This window comes from Oryzias latipes, chromosome 17, assembly GCF_002234675.1.
Source record: "Oryzias latipes chromosome 17, ASM223467v1".
Classification (NCBI taxonomy): Eukaryota; Metazoa; Chordata; class Actinopteri; order Beloniformes; family Adrianichthyidae; genus Oryzias; species Oryzias latipes.
In genome coordinates, this window is record NC_019875.2 from 22,339,096 (window position 1) to 22,360,688 (window position 21,593).

At 38.8% G+C, this 21,593-nt stretch overlaps 1 protein-coding gene across 1 annotated transcript; it reads left to right on the top strand.

Annotated features, from left to right (window-relative positions):
• The first annotated feature begins 325 nt into the window (after nt 1-325).
• sirt6 (sirtuin 6) lies at nt 326-20,475 on the top strand. Its single transcript, XM_004079304.4, has 8 exons — nt 326-504; nt 1,007-1,134; nt 6,230-6,412; nt 12,656-12,715; nt 14,099-14,194; nt 14,277-14,357; nt 15,480-15,603; nt 19,414-20,475. Exons 1-8 carry the CDS (start codon nt 439-441, stop codon nt 19,717-19,719), a joined length of 1,044 nt encoding a protein of 347 aa, XP_004079352.1. The 5' UTR covers nt 326-438; the 3' UTR covers nt 19,720-20,475.
• Nucleotides 20,476-21,593: the final 1,118 nt, after the last annotated feature.

Genomic DNA, 21,593 nt, shown 5'->3' on the forward strand with positions numbered 1-21,593 from the left:
TATTTTAAGGAAGTCATTTAAAGTGTTCCAGCTGAAGACAACAGCATTTAGTTTGCTCATGCTATTTAACTTTTGATAATACCTTAAAATTCAATTATAAAGAGTAACTTGAACATGTGTGTTCAAGAGGTTGGAGGGAAATAGGAATTTTGAACTACCAAACATGTCAGTCTTTATCTTTTATTTATTACTTTTTTATTATTTATGTAGATGTAAGAATGCAAAACTCAAACTTATTCATATTCTAAAATAAACTATTTTAAGTCTGTGTCTGTATGGTGTGAATCGTATCAATGATGTTCCCTATGGTTTCTGAATGCATCACATGCCGGCGCACATTGATGTCGTCATCCAAACGCCGCAGTTCAAACCTAAAACTCGGGTTTGGGACTGTTTTTCAAACAGAAAATAACAACAAAGACAACAGTTACCAGAGTCATGTCAGTAAATTATGCTGCCGGATTGTCACCTTACGCAGATAAGGGGGTCTGCGGCCTTCCTGAGGTAAATTTTGACTACATTAAAGAGCTTTTCATGCTAAATGAGCTAGCAGCTCATCATGAGCGATGTTTTTGTCCTGCTGTTGTGATCCTTCTGCTCTTTTATCTAACAAAACACTTGCTAAGGACCAGCCCCTTGTTTGAAAATCTCTCTTTACATTTTTTTTATTCGTTCTAGTGAGTTTAAATTCCAGCTCTGGTTTAACAAGATAATAAATTATATTGTTTCAAATATAGTTATTCTTGTTGGGATGTTGTATCATATATATCCACAAAATTTGATGGGTGCAAAGTTGTTGTTTTCCTTCATAATAGATTTAAAGCAGCCTTTTACTAATCTGTACTAACGTTCAGCTATGGCTTTGTCCGCCGAACGTGTCACATAAATAGATAAAAGCGTGAAGCTATTCATGAATTCATATCTCGGGACCAACAATCTTAGCAACACATGCATGGATGATTGCTTGTGCTCATTCCTAAAAGGACTTGTTTGTGTCTTCTGGCAGAAGTTTGACAGTCCTGAAGAGCTGAAGGAGAAGGTGCAGACTCTTGCTGAGTTGGTTAAAGAATCTCAGTACCTGGTCGTCCACACTGGAGCTGGCATCAGCACCTCAGCCGGCATCCCTGACTTCAGGTGAGACACGATTCTAATGATAATTCTGTTTTTGTACGCCACATTTGGCTGCTAATGCCAACATCAGACAAAGGCAAACATAGGATATGTATTTTATATGACAGGAAGCGCATCTGTTAATCAGAATAATATTGATTCTTTTGCACACAAACAAATCTATCTAAATATCTATATTTTTCTTTGGGAGCATGTCCAACTATTTTACTTGTTTGATCCTAAAATTCCCTAAAAAGTTACATAAACTACATTAAAAAAAAAACTCTAAACATTCATTAAATGAGCCTATTAAAATCATAGTTAAAACATTTTTTAAACTAATTTCTCCACCGAATCGTACATGATGTGTACATAAAAAAAGGTTGATGTTATCCACACACGATTATGTGACAAGCACAAAAAGTTATGGAAATTTATGTTGGCCACACGTAATGCTTGCAGCCAAGATACATAATGGTGCCTTTTAACCCTTGTGCTATCCTAGGCACTTTGACATTGGGAGTTGGGTCATCTAGAGTCTAGACCCACTAGACAGTGCGCTGAACCTTTTTTTCTTCAATGATTTGTGGTCTTCTCCGGTGTCCATGGATTACATGAAATCTTTCCACTTTTATTCACCTTTGTCACGGTAGGGATAACATGTCAATGGTCATCTTGACCCCGTAGGATAGCACAAGGGTTAAGTGCGTCCAAGGTTGCATTTTGTTGTTGGCCCCAGGTGTTTAAAATGAAACTTAAAGTTACAGTCCCATTATCTGTCATGCACCTAGGTGTGTAAAATATGTTCTCTGCCTTTGATCCATCTCCTGGAGGAGCGGTGAGGTGCAAAAACAGCCGCGCTCAGGAGCTATTTGGTGGTTTAACCCAACCCACAACTGTAATCCTAACCTTAACCCCTGTTCTAGGTCTGTGTGGCCAAGAAAAAAAGCCCAGGGCTGGCCGCACTTATTTCGAAAATGACGTGCAAATAGACCCTTTCCAAAATATACACATATAACTGAAGACAGGCTGGAATAGATCAATATTCATGATTAATCTTAACAGACAAACTAGAATGTTAGTAAATAAAAAAACATAAATGAAATTAACATGACACCATTTTTTATTTCCATTTTAGATGACAACAACAACAGCTATGACCATAGTTCCACTGTAACTATTTGATTCGTATCCTAATTTGTGGTTGCTGATTTGATTCATAGTTGATATAGGTTCATTTTAAATAGTCCGATTCACTGACCTAAAATCGATCTTAAGCCAAAAATTCAACCAGTGAGACTCAGAGATAAATACCTGGTACTGAACAGTGCAGGTGAAGTTTTCCAGATTCCTTGTATTTCTTGCAAGATAATCAAGTGTAAATTAAATATGTGTGCAAACAAAGTTCAGCCCACTGTTGTTTATCTACATCAAAATAATACAAACAGAACATTACTAGAACATTCTACTGTATAGTCACATGACATGGCAAAACTCAAAGTGTTTCCATGCATTGAACTGGAATGATGCACTGATCGGTTTTTGCTGCCATCACATGTGTGTTGTCCATGGTGATTACACTTGATCACTTTTTACGGTATAGTAAAATAAACTCACATTTGCCTCAATCCAAATGGTATTTTCCAATATCAAACTAATTGATTTATTTCATTTAATTTATTTCATTCTTAAATCTAATATTAGGATAAGTAGCAATATTAAAAACATGAACAAAAAAGATACTTTTGTTATTGAAATAGGATGTTTGTCTTTGGGAACCCCTGTCCTAAAAGGTCCAACACACACGACTCAACTCATCAGCTCTAAAAACAAATGGTAATGACTCTTATTTCATTTATTCAGGCATGATAAACAAGTGGAATAAAAAGGAAAACTCAATGCATTTTTAGGGCTCAACGTGGGAAGAAACTTTAATCAACTAACTTTGCTCTTTTGTTAACTATTGTAAGACACTTAAAACAATGCAAATATTAAAATAGTCAGAGTTTTTTTTTTCTATTACTGGTACTCTTGTTATTTTTGTTGTTGTAGAAGTTGTAATGAGGAACTAAATTGTTCTGGGAGGCAAGCCAATGCATTTGTGGGCCATCCCAAGACCGAGGCGGGGGAAGAAATGGCTTTTCCAGTAAAATCTAGAAAAAAGAAATGATTTGCTGTATCAGTATGCTCCCTTTTATTTGAAAGTTATTAACTTTGGGTTTAGTTTACATATATACGTGACACTCAAACAAACCCGTCCATAAACAATCATATTTCATAAATACGTACAAGAGATTATATGTTCATTATTACCATTCTTTAGACTTGGTAGAGTAACAATGTAAGGCTGCTGTTGTACTTGAGAGAAGTTCTGCCTCAGGTCTTGTTTTATCTATGCGTGTTGAGTAGGGCTGCACGATATGAGGAAATAAGGCTGACGGTGTGGGATTTTTGATCACCGCGGTGATGATCCAAGCCACCCCCCACCCCACCCCCCGGCGGCTGCGTCGCAAATGAATACAATTACAACGCAGTATTATTTATTAACAAAAAACAGTAGCAACTAACTACTACCTATCTAACTAATGAACTAAGTATAAAGGTGTTGTAGAATGACTGTGTATGTGTGTCAGCGAGCTGCGTGTGTAGAAGGAGCGCACACAAGTGTGTTGGGGTGCGTGTTGATTCTTCTGCAGCTGACCGCTCTCTAGCTCAGAATATTATATATTGCCCAGTAATAAAATACACTGCAAACACTTTGTCACTTTTCCGCTAGCTATGAAACCTGACACCCATGAAGAACGCGGGGCAGGAGGCTCCGCCTTTGTTTCTACAGACACGTAACTTTGCGCTGCACAAAATAGTTCCCAAACAAAACATGTAGTGATATACATCGAAATCTAACAGTGCACGTTCATGTTTGGTGTTACAGAGTGAAGGAGAACAGTAATAAACCCCCCCTTAACACAAAATCTTCCGGCGGGCGGCCGTGTTGCGCACTCAAGAACGTACACAGCTTGTAATGGAAATGAATAAAATTGAAATGAATAATTAGAACGCAGTAAATTTGTCGTATTTCCTTGTGAAACGGAAACTTCTGTTGTAGAATGAGGATGCTTATGTGCTTCTGAAACCGCGCGTGGTTGTGTGTGAGTAGAGGGAGTGACAGCCGCGTGCCGCCAGGGAGTGAAGGAGAACACTAATAAAAGGTTCTCCCCAGAAACCCTTGAAGTCTGAACACAGGACTAGCAGAAAAAGTAAATTATCAGCAAAGATGAATGTGTTTAATGTGTTTGTTATAAATCCAATCACGCACTATATGTAGATCTTAAAAAAAAATCTCACCACCGTGCTGATGCGGTTATCGTCACACCCCTATGAGGAAAAATCACGATTTGCGATATTAATGATCAATATTGCGATGACGATATAACTTGCAATACATGAACAAATAGTAAAGCAACCAAAGACATAATTTCCATTTCATTGCGACAGTTTAATTTAAATAAGAGTCAACATAACTTAAATTATACTCTAAATGACCCTCGTCTACAGAGGAAGCGAGCATCTAACATACAAGGCCTCCATCCGATTGGTCAACATGTGAAGGGGTCCATCCGATTGGTCAAATTCATAAAGGAATTTATTTGATTCGTTAAATAATTCAAGCTGTCATAAGTTTGTTTCAGCACATTTAAGGGCACCATTAATCGCAATTTTCAACGTCTTTTGCCATCTGCGTATTGCACTGCTTGATATCGCGATAACGATAAATCTGCGATTTATTGTGCAGGCCTAACGTTGTGTTTTTTTAAGAAGCTCCAGCTGTCAAACAGATTCCTGAACAGTGCAGAGGCCATATAGGATGAAAGCAGAGAGGACACAGGTTGATGAAATATTCTGACAAAAGGTCACATTAAAAGTCAGAATCTCAACATTCAAATGTAAAAAAAAATTGAAATGAGGTGAAACGTCTCTGAAATGAATGACTCTATTAATTATTCTTCAAACTGCATCTGATTTTATGATTATTTCATGACTTTCACTGTGCTTCTGAATGAGATATCTGAAGGGATGCGATGAAATCCAGACGGTATGAAATGTGCTTTTTAATAGGAGTCAGTCAGCCTGAGCTGTGTGTTCTCTGGTTACTGTTTTTTAATGATACAGGGATTCCTTCTATTTTAGTTCTCATCCTTTTTGTAGTACTGTTGTTTAGGCAGAGGAGGGTAGTGTTTATCCATGCTGTTATTTGTTAGATCAAACTGCCTCAGCAGATTTATTCCAAGTTTTAAGAAAAGATTTGCTTTGTTGCCAAATCTTGACCCTTACAAATATACACATAAATCCTAAACAGTGATGGTTTGAGGGTGCACAATGTGAATGCATGCAAGTCTGTTAACAAGAGTCCAAAAAAGCTCAGGGATGAAGAAACGAATGAATATTTGATTGGTGCTCCTGTCAATCATCCCACCCCTCACATATATCCCTACTAATGCAGAAACATAGTGAACCCCCCCCCATAAAAACTTCAGATGAGAAAAAGCTTAGCCCCCAGGTGACCTCACCAGAGCGTGTAAATACACCAGCTTTAAAGATCCTTTGTGGCTTTCATGTCCTGCAGCCTCCCTCCCTGTGATGCATGACGTATGTGATGTGTGAGGCGCGCCCCGATGATGCCTCTGCGCTGATGAGCCTTTCAACTGGTCTTTGCTGAGCCGGCGATAAGCCAGTCTGCAGCGGAAAGATGGGGCTATTGAAGTTCCAAGTCGGGGATGAGTTGTGGTGTTGCCACATTTGAGAAATGGCAGGATGCATTCCCTCTTCTGATGCACACAGATAAGTTTGTTCTCAAAGTGATGCAGCAAAGGCCGGCTGCGTTTGTCATTTCAGTCAGGATCTCGTCACCAGCTGGTTATTTAAAAGACGCCACAATGAACACACTTGAATTTCACTGATTAAAACCCGAATCGCCCTGTTTGAAAGTGTGCTTGTTTTGCTATCTTTTGTCTATGAATCAGAAAGTATTTGTCATCTTTTTCTTTTGATGGTTAGTGTTTTTCCTTCAGCCCACCTGCTATGTTGCTGCCTCTCTAATCCTAATGTGCTTCTGTTTTAGGGGTCCCAAAGGAGTGTGGACTCTAGAGGAAAAGGGTGAGTCGCCTCACTTTGATACGACGTTTGAAGACGCTCGGCCCAGCTTGACTCACATGGCCCTCCTGGGACTGGAGAGGGCCGGCTACCTCAAGTATCTGATCAGCCAGAACGTTGACGGCCTGCATGTTCGTTCAGGCTTTCCCAGGTATGCACTTGTGCTTTCATTTCAAGATTTGTTTTCTCCTTTTGGGTCCAGAATCTTTCTGTTTCAGTAGTGGAGTGTCGACTCCAGTCCGAGTCATTCCGAAGACTCTAAATATGGGACCCAGTGCCTCCTTGCTTGACACTCAGCAGTAAAGGGTTAAACGACCGACTCTGTCTGCAGCCCACCGCTCCCCCAGGGGATGGGTCGAATGCTGAGAACAAATTTCATACACCTAGGTGCGTGGCAGCTACTGGAACTTTGACTTGGTGGAAAAATAGACGTGTTCTTTGATTCTACTAAGGCAAAATCTTTTGTCAGAAACTGATGGAAGTGAGTTCATCAGGAGTGTCAGACTTTTTGCCAAACATCGTCAGACCTGCTGAATGTCAGTTGGGGGTCTGGCACAACTAATATAAACTAAGAACATTCCTCTTAATTCCATTAGGATGCCGAGTGAGACGCTTTCTGTCAATCTATGATTACCAGACACGGAAGCGCCAAACAGACTTCTCAAGTTTTGTGCGTTTCAATGAAACAAAACATTTTTTTTGCAGTCAAGCCAGGCTTAAAACATTAATAAAAGCTCAGCACATAAAGGATTGATAAACTGCATACATGGAATCTTAAGAAAGTAAGAAGATTCTTGGTTTAAGGGGGGGTATAAGTCCTATTTTTTGTCTCACAAGAAAATCTGCAAGTTTTTCAGAACCAAAATAATCTCAGTTTGAGAAAGCATGTCTTAGTGACCAGAAAGAAAAAAAAATCTTACCCTATTGGGAGATGATTTTTTGCTTATTTGTAGAAAATCTGCCAATGGGGTAAGCATTTTTGACTTATTTCTAAGGGAGCTGTTTGCAGTGTACTTTGAACAGCTTTTCTGGGTGGGAATTGTATTTTCCCACATTGGTTGGCACATTCAACCCGAAAAGTGGAGTTTTTCTGGTATCAATTGTGCAGAAACTGCTATTTCATTAATTGTAGGAACTTTTGCTGAGCTGCCAAAAGCATGAAATGACACTTTATTAATGAGGGTCACAGAAGCAAGCACGTCATTTGTAACCACAGATGGGATTTTGCAATTGGGATTTTGGATTTTAGTAAGTTTCTTTCCTTAGACATTGACAAAATAAGAAGGGGTTAATTAAGGGGTGGTGTACGCTTACAACCAGATCTTATGCAGAACAAGGGAAAGGTACTTCTCTGAAATCATTGGAGGTTGCAGCAGCAACTCTCGTATCCTGTTCACAACAGTAAACAGATTAACTAACCCTCCAACCCAGCTACCAATAGAACTGGTTTGCACACCTAAATGTAATGAGTTTGCTGTATTTTTTTAATGACAAGGTTCAGGGCATTAAAAAAGCCATCAACTCCACAACACATATAACTATCCAACGGCCACCTACTCACTCTAAGCTGACTCACTTTGTACCTGTCACTGACCAAACTGTCCAAGAGACCATCACCCGTCTGAGCTCGTCTACATGCTGCCTTGATGTGTTACCCACTAGATTTCTAAAGTCTGTCCTGAACAGTGTGTTGCCATCAATTACTCAAATAGTTAACATGTCTCTTCAATCTGGAATATTTCCAGAGGCCTTAAAAACTCCAGTCATTAAACCCCTCCTGAAGAAGGGCGGTCTTGATCCCACTGTACTGAATAATTAGAGACCCATCTCTAATCTGCCATTTTTAGGAAAAGTCCTTGAAAAAGTTGTCTACCAACAGCTCACTGACTTTCTCTTATTAAACAATTCATTTGATGTTTTCCAGTCAGGTTTTAGACCCCATCATAGCACAGAAACTGCTCTTATCAAGGTAACCAACGACATCCGCCTGAACACTGATGATGGCAAAGTCTCTGTCTTAATCCTGCTAGACCTGAGCGCTGCCTTTGATACTGTTGATCATGGGATCCTTTTGCACAGACTCCAAGACTGGGTTGGCATCTCTGGATCTGCCCTAAATTGGCTCAATTCTTATCTACAAGACAGGAAATACTTTGTTGAAATTGGGAGTTGTGTCTCAGACTACATGGCCTTGACTTGTGGTGTGCCCCAGGGATCGATACTGGGACCCCTTCTGTTCAACCTCTACATGCTGCCACTAGAGCAGTTAATACGCAGGAATAACATTTCTTATCACAACTATGCAGATGATACTCAGATCTATGTGTCACTGACAACAGGTGAATATGGGCCGGTGGATTCACTCAGCCACTGCCTCCAACAGATCAGTGCGTGGATGCAGAACAACTTTCTCCAGCTAAACTCAAACAAGACCGAAGTTATTTATTTTTGGCCCACAGAAACAAAGAGAAAGTGTCAGCAGCTACCTTCATTCTCTGTCTCTTAAACCCTCAAATCAAGTCAGAAATCTAGGGGTAATCATGGACTCTGACCTGAACTTTAACAGCCATATCAAGTCAGTAACATCAGCGGCATTTTACCATCTGAAAAACATTGCCAAAATCAAAAACATAGTGTCAAAGCCAGACCTGGAGATACTTATTCATGCATTTGTCTCCAGTAGGTTAGACTACTGTAACGGCCTGCTCACCGGCCTCTCCAAACGAGCTGTAAAACAGTTTCAGTACATCCAGAATGCTGCTGCTCGAGTCTTGACCAAAACCAGGAAGTATGATCACATTAGTCCTGTGCTCAGGTCTCTGCCCTGGCTCCCTGTACCTCAAAGAATAGACTTCAAAGCAGCTCTGCTTGTGTACAAGTCTCTCCATGGCCGAGCACCAAAGTACATCTCTGACATGTTAGTGCCATATAAACCATCTCGTACTCTGAGGACCTCAGGGGCCGGCCTCCTGTTGATTCCCAGAGTCAGAACTAAACAAGGGGAATCAGCGTTTCAATATTCTGCAGCTAAAATCTGGAACAGCCTCCCTGAAGTCGTAAGACAGGCCTCTTCTGTGTTCATGTTCAAATCTAGACTTAAAACATTTTTTTTTAGCCGTGTATATGACTGAAAGGTACTATCTGCACTTTTCTTTCCTTTCCTTCCTTTATTTTTAAATCAATTTTCAAGTTTTTTCTTTTCTTTTAAAGTAAATTTTACGTTGATTATTTCTATGATGTATTGTGATTTTAATGCATTTTTCTGTTTTGTGAAGCACCTTGAATTACGAATTGTGCTATACAAAGAAACTTGCCTTGCCTTGCCTAATTAGTTAATTTTTTAAATTGAGATATCTTTTGAAGAGACTTTCAACCATGTTGCTCCACGTTAGTCCAACACTGAGCACAAAGATTTTTTTAGCACATACAGGGAGTTTGTGGAATCGCTCAAAAAGGCCTGAACTTTAATACAGATGACATGAACGGACAATAACACTGCAGAGATTTTAATATGAGGCAAAGCAGAACATGTTGGCACCTAAAAACAGTCCCCGTTTGACTCAAATACCACCAACTTGGAGCAATGCAATAACTGAGCAAAAAATGAAACGTTTTTTTGTTTTGTTTAAGATGCAAATACATCTTCTCATTTCTAGCTTTATCCACCACTCTTACGTTTTTTTATGTCTTCGTTGTTCAGCTTCAACTAATCTTTCTAGCACAGTTTTTGTTCCCTTCAAGTCATCATCTGCATCTGTCTTCTCTCGTCTTTAAAAAAAGAAAAAATACATTTTTTTGCGTATTCATTTGTGATGTGCTTTTTTCCTATTCTCTTTGTCCACTTTTTATTTTTTTTCCCCTCTTGCTTCCCACTACTGAGGAAAATATCTTCATGTTTTTCCATCTGTGTGATTGATTTGTTTATGCGGGGCTCTCCGTGTTATATTTTTATTTATTTAGTAACTATTCAGCCTTTAGAAAGGGCTGTTCTTGATGCATGTGAAGCAGAAATAGGTTTTGCCATCCAGCCTTTTTTTTTACTCTTTCTGTCTTCTCAATAATTGATATAAGCTGTAAAAAAGCTTGAATCAAATGCATCCCAGTCTAATAAAGTCTCATTTCTTATTTGTCTTGTTTGAATTTTGTATTAATTTAATATAATTCTATATTTTATTGTTTTGTGATTCTTAATTTGTTAATATTGGTTCTGGTTGTCACTTTGAGACAGTAAATTGGCATCTTAAAAAAGTTTTTTCTTTTATCATATCAAACATAAACTTTATCAAGTTTTAAATCTCATCTCTTATTTCAACTCTTGTTCCTCAATGATATATCCATTCTCTTATCTCTGATTTCTCTCTTCTTGTATGTTTCTCATGTTTTATCTAATGTTTCATGTAAAATATTTTATTTTCCCTTTCCTAGCAGGTAAACTCTTCTGTATATCATTTAATTTCTTAACTAATCTTTATTTTTACATATTTTTACATATTCAGACTCTTTCCAAAAAATGTAAATATCATGAAAAGAGTTTTTAGTTCTATGAATACATTGAAAAAGTAATCATTTTCATAGAATAAAGGTTCAGGGTCCACCGTTTGATTGGTTTCACATATTTATTTGTTTGCTCTTTGTTACATAAATCGGGGTTCCTGCTCAAAAATAATCCACAAAACAGGATTTCAGAAAATTAGAATACTGTGCAGAAAACACTATTTACTTCTAAGTTTTTGCAAAAAATAGATAAAAACAGAGATTATGATTATATCACATCAATCAAAATAAAGTTGTTTCTTTTTTTCAAAATGATATCTTCAATTCTTTAAAAGTATTGTCGGGGCCAGGTCTTGCTGGAAGATGAACTCTGCATCTCCATCCAGATCCTCAGCAGAAGGAATCCTGAAGTCCTCTAGAACATTCTGCTAGACTGTTGCAGTGATTTTGGATTGAAGAAAGCAGACTTTACCAACACCAGCAGCGGACAGTGCAGCCCAAATCATGACTGACCCTGGAGATTTCTCAATGGACTTCAATCAGCTTGAGTTCTGCTCCTCACCAGCCTTTTCCAAACCCTTGGACCTTGATTCCCAAATGAAAGAAACAATTTACTTTCAGTAGAAAACCAACACTGACCAACAGTCCAGTCCTCCTTCTCCTTGGCCCAGTTGAGACGTTTCCTCCATTGTTCTCATGCTCAGAAGTGGCTCGACCCGAGACCCCGACATTTGTAGCCCATCTCCCGAATGCGTCTGAATGTGGTGACGCTGTTCCTCCTCCTCATTCCCCTCTCTCTAGATGTCTGCCAGGTTCTTAAATATTTTGATGATCCACTGAAGCCCACGGTCATCATCTTCTCCTGCCACATTTTGCCCTTCCATTAGACTTTCTGTTGATCTGCTGTGAACAGCCAGCCTCCTTAGCAAGGAACTTTAGCATCTTACCCAGACTATGGAGGCGATCAATGATGGTCTTCTGGTTGGGTGTCAAGTCTTCCCCATATTGAACCAAACTGAACCAATGTAATGACATGTGGGGAACCTGTGCGGGGGCCTGGAGTCTAGCAGATGATGATTTAGTGAAACTCAGTTTAAAACATTCATGTCCTGCAACATTTGGACAGAGTTATCCACAGTTTTCTCATTTTTAGAAATCCTGTTTTCGTGGGATGTATGAGCTGGAAGCCTAATTTATCAATTAAGTTAAATCAATTAAGCTGTGGGCTCTGAATGTATATTCTATGAAAGTTTATAATATTTTATTATTATTTTTTATTGGAATAATGGTAATTTTACGTGATATTCTAATTTATTGTTAGAGGTCTGTTTTTTGTTCATCTCATTTCAAATTGACCATGTCCTTTAACTTTTACTTATCTTTTCATTTTGTTATCAAATATCATTTTTTTGTCGACATTTATATATTTTTTTATCTCACGGAACTCATCTGGTCTAGTTTCGTCTCTTTTCTGTTTCTGCTTGAAAATCTCCACTGATTAAACCAACAACTCTCAGTGCTAATGTGGAAACATCTACCCATAATTCATGGCGTACGTTCCTGGAAGGCATTGATTAACTCTTCTTCCACCCTCAATCAGGTTTCCTGAAACGAGGTCAGACACTGAAGTGGCAGTTCTCACAGGAGCTCACGGAAACAGCAGATGAGCCGCTACTGTAAACTGGTTGGGACTAATCTGCTGGAGTGCCAGGGGAAACTCAGAGGAGAATACGAGTGCTCAGAATATTTATTAGAGCATGAGTGGAAGAAGATGTCCAAGACAGAATTACGTTAAGTGCCCACATATGGGCTTGAGGCAATAAGACAATGGTTGAGGTAAAAAATAATCGTTTTTGTTCTTTTAACTTTCTGCACTTTTCTCGCTTGTCGTTCACTTTAGGGACAAGTTATCAGAGCTTCACGGAAACATGTTTGTGGAGGAGTGTGAGAAGTGTGGCAGGTACGTGTGAACCCAGTAGGACCAAACTTGTTTTATTTTTTCAATAGTGAAACTGTTATTTGTCATCAGAACAATCCGCTGGCTCCTACTGAATTTCATGTTTTGTTAGAGGTGCACTTGTCTTTAAACCGACAGAGCGTGCAGCTGGAACCTGAGGCATAAAATATGCAGCGAACAGGTTCATTCACTGCTCACTGCCTCCAGAGTTCAGTTTACACCCGCGCTCACCATCCTCCTGCAGAAATATGCAGTCTTCTTTAGGCTATCTGAGAACATTTGATTGATGGTGGAGGGTTTAGTTTTGATTAGGCATGCCAGTAAATATTCATATGGAAGACCTAAAGGATGAAGGAAGCAGCTCAGAGAACCAGAGCCCTGCAGCAGCTGAAAAACAAAAACCTCAGTACTCCAGAGATGGCGTTGTTTGTGCCGTGTCCTCTCTAAACACACAATGCAACTTCATAATTAATCCACATATTTGCCCAGAATGCTCCTGCAAAAGCAACGATCTCTCTTTCAGAGGACGGATAATCTACACTCAGATGTTCCAGGAACAAGACCGATTTCAATTTAGTCCATTTGCCAAGAAATAAAACATGCTGGACTGAAAATCAAACTATTCAGGATGAATCTTTGAATATTTTTCTAAACCTTTTTATTCTTTTTTTTTAAATATTATTATAGGTAATCATTTGTCTTACGAAGTTGCTTTTTTTGGGGTGGGACATTGTTAGATGTGCTGATTTACAACAGAGATTTTGGACCAACATGAAAGAAAAAATAAGAGATAAGAAAGTTGTAAAATTATAGAATTATTATGAAAAATTCCTAATTTTTACAAGGAAAAAGTCATGCTTTTTTGATAATAAAATGTTACATTTAGCTTTTAAACTATTTCAACATAGTTAAATTAAACATCACCCGATTATTTTTGTTGCAGGAAAATGCACTACTCAAGAATCCAGCTGAATCTGCTTTACTTGTTTGTATCTGTAACTTAATTTTTTTAAAATTGTAACTTTCTTGTTGCAAAATTACACCTTTTTAAATGATACATTTACGATTTCAGTCTCGTAAAATTAATTACTTTTATGTACTTTGTTGAATATTTGTAGGACTTTATTTTTGCAAAATGTAAACTTTTTTCTCATAATTTTACAACATTCTTCAAATAAAATGTTGTTGTTGTTAAATCTTGAATTATTTTCTCATACGTAAGTTTTCAACTTCATTAAAGTAAAATTTAGGCTATTTTCTCATATTTTACAGGTTTGTTCTCACATTTTTTTTCTGTTGTTTCCCCATGTACTTCTATATACCTGTATATGAAAGAAAATAGATGTGTGCAGTGACTGTTGCATTGTGGGATCTGTCGTTATCCAGACAATATGTCAGAGACAAGGTGATTGGCGTGATGGGACTCAAACCAACAGGCCGTTTCTGCAGTGTGGTGCGATCCAGAGGACTGAGGGGCTGCAGGTAACTCATGGTGGGCTCCTGCAGCTCAGACATTTACCAACGGCATGTCACAATAAAGCTTTTGTTGTTTGATTTATAAAAGAGGGAAGCTGATCAGCACAATATTGGATTGGGAGGACGCACTTCCTGACAGGGATCTGAACCGAGCGGATGATGCAAGCAGGTGAGACGATCGAAGGTGCATCGTTTGTTTCATCAGGATTCTTTATAACCACAAAACGCGCAGATTCTACTCTTTTCAGCGCTTATTTCCTCTGACATTCCTTCTTCATCATTTGCCAAACAGCAGCAGCTTTAGTAAACCTTTGCTTTGTTGTGAGAAATGTGAAATGAAGTGTTGGATTGATTTGTTTGAGCTGCATGGCTTTGGTGTCGCCGTTCTCTCATCCAGAGAAACGGTGAAGCGAAAGCCCCCTTTTTCGGGGGGGTTTATTCACGGATCACCATTTTGCATCCAATGTTTCCTCTCTCAGAAGATTCTCATTCTGTCCTTTATCCATAAAACCTCTTAGCGCATGTTTAAAAGCAGTAAGATGAATTGTGTGTCACTTTGATGTGCAGCCACATAATAGATGTTGAATTACTATTCAAATAGGAAAAAAAATACAGATTTGGAGCAGCGACCTTTGAACCCTGGGTTGTTTGTTGACGGCAGAAAGAAAATGGGAAAAAGCTGCGTGTCATTCAGCACAGAGGGGCTTTAATCTTGAAGGCAGTCTGCTATCATGCTGTGCATACCTCCGCTTTTTGAGAGGAGTTATGTTCCTTATTTTGTTATATATGTGCTCACAGAACCTCGAGGAAAAGATTTTGCTGCAAAATGGAAGTCTGTTGCACTGAAATATCTATTTTAGAGATGGGCATAGAGTTAGCAAAAAGCTGTGCATTTTCTGTATTTCATCGCCACTGTAAGTACGAATAAGTTCAAAAACTGAACTTCACCCGTTAATTACCTTGTAAAAATAAAGAGAAACCGGGATTCCAAGTTTTGAACTTAACATTTTGTCCCAAAAAAACAGTTTTTATACAGCTGAAAATGATTGAAACTTCATCTAACACTAATTTCTTTTAATCTTACGCCCATGTTGAAGTGACGCCATTAATTATAAATTGATTTGACATTTTCTCTGCAACCACCTCACCCAGGAACTGCAGGGTCTTTTTTTTCCCCCCAACTCTTTTATGTACACCTACATATATGCTTTCCCCCTTCAGCAGGAATGGGCAAATAAGAACGTTGGTGTCCTATTTAGGCGAGATGTTCTTTCCTTCTGTTGGCATGCAGGAAAGCAGACCTGGCACTGACTCTGGGCACGTCCATGCAGATCAAACCCAGCGGAGACCTCCCACTCCTCACAAAGCGCAAAGGAGGGAGGATAGCTATAGTCAACCTGCAGCCCACAAAGCATGTGAGTCACTCACACGTCTCAGTAATGACACACGCACACATCAACTGGTTCTTCTTGGAAACATTTACTGATGTCCTTAAAATTCTTAATACAAATCCAAAGACGCATTTTAATTAGTCTAACAGATTTTTATTTTTTTTTGCCAACTAGCAGAATGTTGTCTAAACGATCCTAACCCAAATCTTCAGACACGCTGAGACTGTAGTTCTACAAATGACCACTTGGGTGCATGATTTTTATTTCATTTTTATGTTTTTCTTAGATTTTTGTGGTTTGTATTGCAGGATTTTTAAGAGAGCCTGTTTTTTAAGCAAAAATTTCTATTTTGATGCAAAAGTTAGAAATCGCGATAAGGCCATCTCCTATTTTGCAAATGCAACCCTTCAATTTTCATTTTTGATGAAGACCCACACCGACGAGAATGGTGTTTTTAATGTGTGCTTGTGGCAGACTATGCCTTTCTTCAGATTGTTGTGAATCAGAAGCAAACGAAAAAATAGCAGTTTCACAAAGAGCTTATTTGTGACATAAAAACTACGGTGGGCGGGCCACAAGCTCCCTGCTCCGCTCTGCGGTGGTGAAGGAAAGGGAGGGTGGGGTTGCTCTGCGCCAAAAGTCCCGCCCACAACTCAGAACCAAATTTCTAATAAACCACTGCTGCTCTGCAGAAACTATGTCTTAGAAAATGACTGAGGTTTTTGGGATTTTGTGGAAAAAGAGTATAATCATAAAAAATGACCACTGAGAACGCTTTGAATATAGCACAAAAAAGTTTGGAATAGGCTTTAGTAGTATTGCTGTTTTTTTTTCTTTTTAACAGAATATTCTTTTATTTTTATTTTTAGGTTTATAGTTTTTTTTTCCCCACCGCTGAATACGCTTAAAGTGTTTGTGTTCCGTCGTGTCACCTGATCTTTTTGCAGTTGCAAATCTGACACATTTCCCACAGTTGGGAGGCGTTTCTGCAACTTCTGTTATCTTTGGCCAAATGTTTTTGAATGACAGCTTAGTGACCCGGACAAGTTCTGGCCCTATGTCCAGCACACACGCTCACCCTTTTTTCCTACAGTCATTTGCATTGGTGGCAGAAATCTGGGAAGAGGGGATGCTACATACCTGAAAGTATGGATTTCTACAAAAGGAATTATTGCGTGCTTTGTTTAAATTGGATAAACTCTGTCAAAATAAAATCTAACAGCCATATATGTATCAAAATGCCTATAAACTCCAAAGCACCATTCTACCTAGATCAGAGGTAGCGCCATCCTAACTTTTTTTTCCATGACTTTTTCAACAAAAGACAAAAGGAAAAAAAACACAAAAATCTTCTGAGTCTATCCAATTTAAAGAAAGCATGCAATCATAACTCGCTATCTAAGTTTTATGGAAATTTAGACTTCAAAAGCATCCGCACTCCACAGATTGCTACCACCAACAAAAATGACTTTATTTCTCTAAAATGTTCTTCTGCCAGGCTTTTCTTTTTCTTTCAAGCTTATTGTTTTTAAGTTTTATATGCATAGCAATAAGAAATAGCTTTATACTTTTAATGTAATTTTATTTAAGCAACATATTTTCATATAAGAAAACCTTTTTTCATTTGTTATTTGTGGGGGAAAAAAATCCCTTAGTCTGAAAATCTCAAGGCTAATAAAACCTGCAACTTGTATGAATACAATGATCTCAATAGCTGGTAATTTCCTATAAATTTTCCTATTGTCAGTTGATTAACTGGCCCCCTGTTACGCTCTTTTGTGTGTACTCAATATGAGAACTGAGTGTGACGTCACCCATAGAAAACGGCTTGTTTCCGGCTTCAACGAAATGAAGTCAATTCAGTCGCCATTCTTTCACAATACAAACGCCGCCCTCTTGGACCCTTACAGCATCAGTAAGCAGTAATTGTCCGAGTCCGAGTGAGTCAACATTTCTATAGCAACCACTCTCTTAAATCAAGAGTGTGTTGTTTCTCTTTCGGCCTTTCCCAACCGGGGTCGCCACAGCAAACGAGTCGCATGGTAAACTTGGCAATGTTTTACGCCGGATGCCCTTCCTGACGCAACCCTCTCAAAGGAACCCTCTCAAAGGAACCGGGCTTGGGACCGGCATAGAAGTAGAGAAGGGAACATGGAGCAGCCCGGAGTTGAACCTGGGTTTCACGGATGGAAGGCACCGCAAACCAGCACGAGCTAAACCAGCTCCCTCTTAAATCAAGAGTGTAAAACCAGATTTTTTGATTTAGCATTTGAATGGTCAGTTTGTGACTTGCACTACAGAAAAAATTTAATGAAATAAAATTAGGATTAGCACGAACATGTTGAAAAAAAGGTAGTAGAGCAAGAATAGCTGTTTACTACTCAGTAAAAGTCTGTTGGATTTTGGTTTCTTAGAGTCAGCAGGTACTGAGCTGAGCTCACTCAGTCCAGTTCCCATATACAATCAATAGTGTACTCTTGTACAGCTGTGTACAAAAGTACACTTTTAGGAATAAAGTTGTAACCAAAAATAATTAATTAAAAAAAAATAATTAATTAAATAAGGGGGATTTGTGCCGCAAACAGGACCAGAATAGATCCTGTTCACTAACCAGTCACTCGAAAGCATAATAGCCAATTATTGCCTGAATATTTTTATGTTATAATTTATAGGTGTATAAAGAGGACTCCCCAGTGTGCAGTATAAAATGTCAAGCATGGAGGAGGAGTATTGTTGGTATGGGGCTGTTTGGCTAAATCCAGGGTCTAGACTCTAGAGGCATTCTGAACAAACACAGATCCCACAACATTCTGCACCGTGGCATTCCTTTTGCAGTGTGAGGGATTATCCAACAACAAGATAATGACTCATCAAAATGAAAGCAAACCACATTTATGAGGACTTCTGCAGAAGACTGAGAATGAACATTTTGAAGGAAATCTCATTTCTATCATAGAAAGAAAGCCACTGTGCTCATTAAATCCCCTCATTCTGCGTCCATGCATTTATCTCCAAAACATCTAAAATGGATTCATTCCTGATCCTATCCATCCTCATCACTCCCAAAGAGAGCCTCAACATCTCCAGCTCTGCTTTTTGTCTCTCTCAGAGCCTCCGACAACATGGCTGCTCTCACCATAGTCTTCTACACCTTCCCTGTCATTTTTGCTGACACTCTTTTTATCACACATCACACCTGAAACTTTCCTCCAAAGTTGATCCTTGGTGCAGTCCCACCTCCACCTTGAACTCCTCTGTCAGACCTACAGCACATCTCACACCTGTCTTACAGCTGTCATGTCCTGCACAATGCCAACCTACTTCTTAACTACAGCTCTTCTCTCTGTTCTCTGTCATGGACTTTTTCCAGATCTAAAAGACAGTGCAGCTCCTAACAACCTTCTCTGTTCTTCTCCAGCAGCATCCTCAAAGCAATATTTGCATCTTTGGAACTCATTTTCTGCATGAAACCATACTGTTGCTCACAATTCTCACTTTTGACGTCAGCCTAGCCTCTACTTCTTTTCCCCATAATTCATTGTGTGACTCATCAGCTTTATTCCTCTGTAGTTCCACAACTCTGAGAGATTTGGCTTTGGTTTGACCTCGGATGGTTTTTCTGACTCAACCCTCTGCTTTTACCCAGACTTGGGACCAGCATACTAAAGCACTAAATTGTGCCCCCTTGTGGCTGCAGTAAAAAAGTAAAATGACCCCTTTCTTCATCTACATTGCTAAATAATACAGAAATCCATCTCCAGTGCTCTTTGAAATCCTTACATTTACACTATAGTAAAGATTTATTTTACATATGTAATTCTTTTTCTATTGCAGGACAAACAGGCCCACCTCCGTATCCATGGTTACGTGGACGAGGTCATGAAACAGCTGATGGAGCAGTTAGGCTTAGACATCCCAAAGTGGGAGGGACCTGTTGTGCATGAGAGCTCTGAAGTCCTGCCCGACATCAAACCACCGCACTGCATTTCTGCTGACGGGAAGGTGAAAAAGGAAGAAATTAAAATAGAGAGAAAAAGAGAAGCAACACAACTAACAGGCGAGGAGGATGTGAAGGAGGAGGCAGGTTCAGTAAAAAAGGAGAGAGCAGATTTGACATTGTTAATAAATGAAGAAAAATAACCTCAGGTCCTTTTTCTTTCTTAATACATTCTCAACTTAACCTCATCCAAAAACAAAGCACACGTCTGAAGGTGTTCGGTCTCATCAGGTTTTTGAGAACTGAAGACTTTGTGTGGCGACTTTGATGATCTGACTTTTCTGACGCTCTGCCTCCATCCGTAACAAGCAGAGAAGGGAGACAGATTCAGCCAAACTCTCACAAATTGGATGCTTGATTGGAAATGCTTTTTTTTTTTTCCTGAGTGCACAGACTGTGTTGTAGAAAGCGAGCCGCCCCTCATAGCCAAGTTGACGTGGAGCTTAATTCACTGGTTGAACAAGTCTGAAATAGTGAGGACAACACCATGAGATCTGGAGCACATCGTTATACATAAAGTTTTTAATACGGTGTGTAAGTTTGCTGCACCTTATTAATATTTATAGCTGTGCGCTCCAGATCCCGTCCCTGCAGATCTGGTCTTTTAAGACTCCTTGGTTTGAAGCATTATGAAAAGGAATAACAAGTGAGGCGCTCTGTCTCACGGAGTAACTGCTACTCACAGTGCGGGGAAATTATAGGTCATGTGTAATTTTTGGACCATAAATAACTCATAAATCAGAGCATATGTTTCTAGGAACAAGCTGTTATCTAAGGGAAAAAAATGATTGTTCTTTTACCAAAAACATTTTTTTTTATATTTCTTACACTGTTCAGTATATAAACACACACATATATATGTTTTGCCAATAAATACCTTACAATTTTTGGGGGAAAAACTTGTCATGTCCTCTGTTCTGTGTACCATCTGGTTTATTACAGATTTCAGGGAGCGGAGAGCGCCTGACTCATCTGAAACGGCATGGTAATAGTTTTGTGTCCACTTTAAATCTCATCAGCGCCTCTGAGAGTAACGTCACAACTCTCTGCTGTCATTAAAAAGCTCTTATGAATCCAAATCAAGCCTTTTTTTTAAAAAAAATCAGATGTCAACAAGTCAACAAATAAAGATTTTTATTTTTAAAATAATGAATATAACTCTAGAATGATGGATACCAGGTGCTAGCATATACTAACTGTGGAGATGTGCCGCTGCACACAGGAAGAGACTTACATCTCATTAGGACAGAGTGAGCCAGATTAAATATGGCTTTACTTTGCCCACACATGTAAAAAGTCTAAGGCGCCCCTGATGTTCTGTGGGTTTAGTTTCCAAGAAGCCGTGTTGTCTTCACTTCACACAGGAAGACCGTCTCCATTCTCTCAGGTGTTCGCTTTAACACTGTTTCAGTAGACAACTATGTAGTAAACGTGCATCGCCTTAAAGCAGAATATTATTGAAAGCGTGATTTAAAGTTGATTTATCTCAGTAATTTATTTAAGTGAATATTTTTAGTTCCTTTTTTTAAGATTTTGACCTAAAAGTTATAATCTTATGAAAAAATTTGAATAATAGAGTGTCACTGTGTTTGAATAATTGGATCAAAATCACCTGCAAAAGTTTTTCTGAGCTGTAAATGTTAGGGATGCTACGATTCACCTTCCCCAATGTTTATTTCACAGCTCGATTTTTGGGTTACGGTTTAATAATAATAATAAATGTATTTGTAAAGTGCTTTAAATGGCACACAAGGACGCTTTACAACACTTAAGTAAAAAAGTCAATAAAACAAGAGCTAATACAATAAAAATTAAAAACATAAAAATGCAATTTTAGCAATTTTAAAAAGATGAGTTTTGAGAGATTTTTATAACGTTGGGAGGTCAGTGCAGTCTCTGAGATGTTGAGGCAGAGTGTTTCAGAGGGTTGGGCCAGCAATGGCGAAGGCTCTGTCACCCCACGTTGGATGCTTGGTCCGACAGGGGAGGGACAAAAGGTTTGCATTGGAGCGCAGAG

What these genes read in the sequence shown, in the direction of transcription:
- sirt6 (XM_004079304.4), top strand. Translation starts at nt 439, where the DNA reads ATGTCAGTAAATTATGCTGCCGGATTGTCACCTTACGCAGATAAGGGG. An exon ending in GTTCGTTCAGGCTTTCCCAG is followed by an intron (nt 6,413 to 12,655) that starts GTATGCACTTGT and finishes CGTTCACTTTAG; the next exon opens with GGACAAGTTATCAGAGCTTC. An exon ending in GAGTGTGAGAAGTGTGGCAG is followed by an intron (nt 12,716 to 14,098) that starts GTACGTGTGAAC and finishes GTCGTTATCCAG; the next exon opens with ACAATATGTCAGAGACAAGG.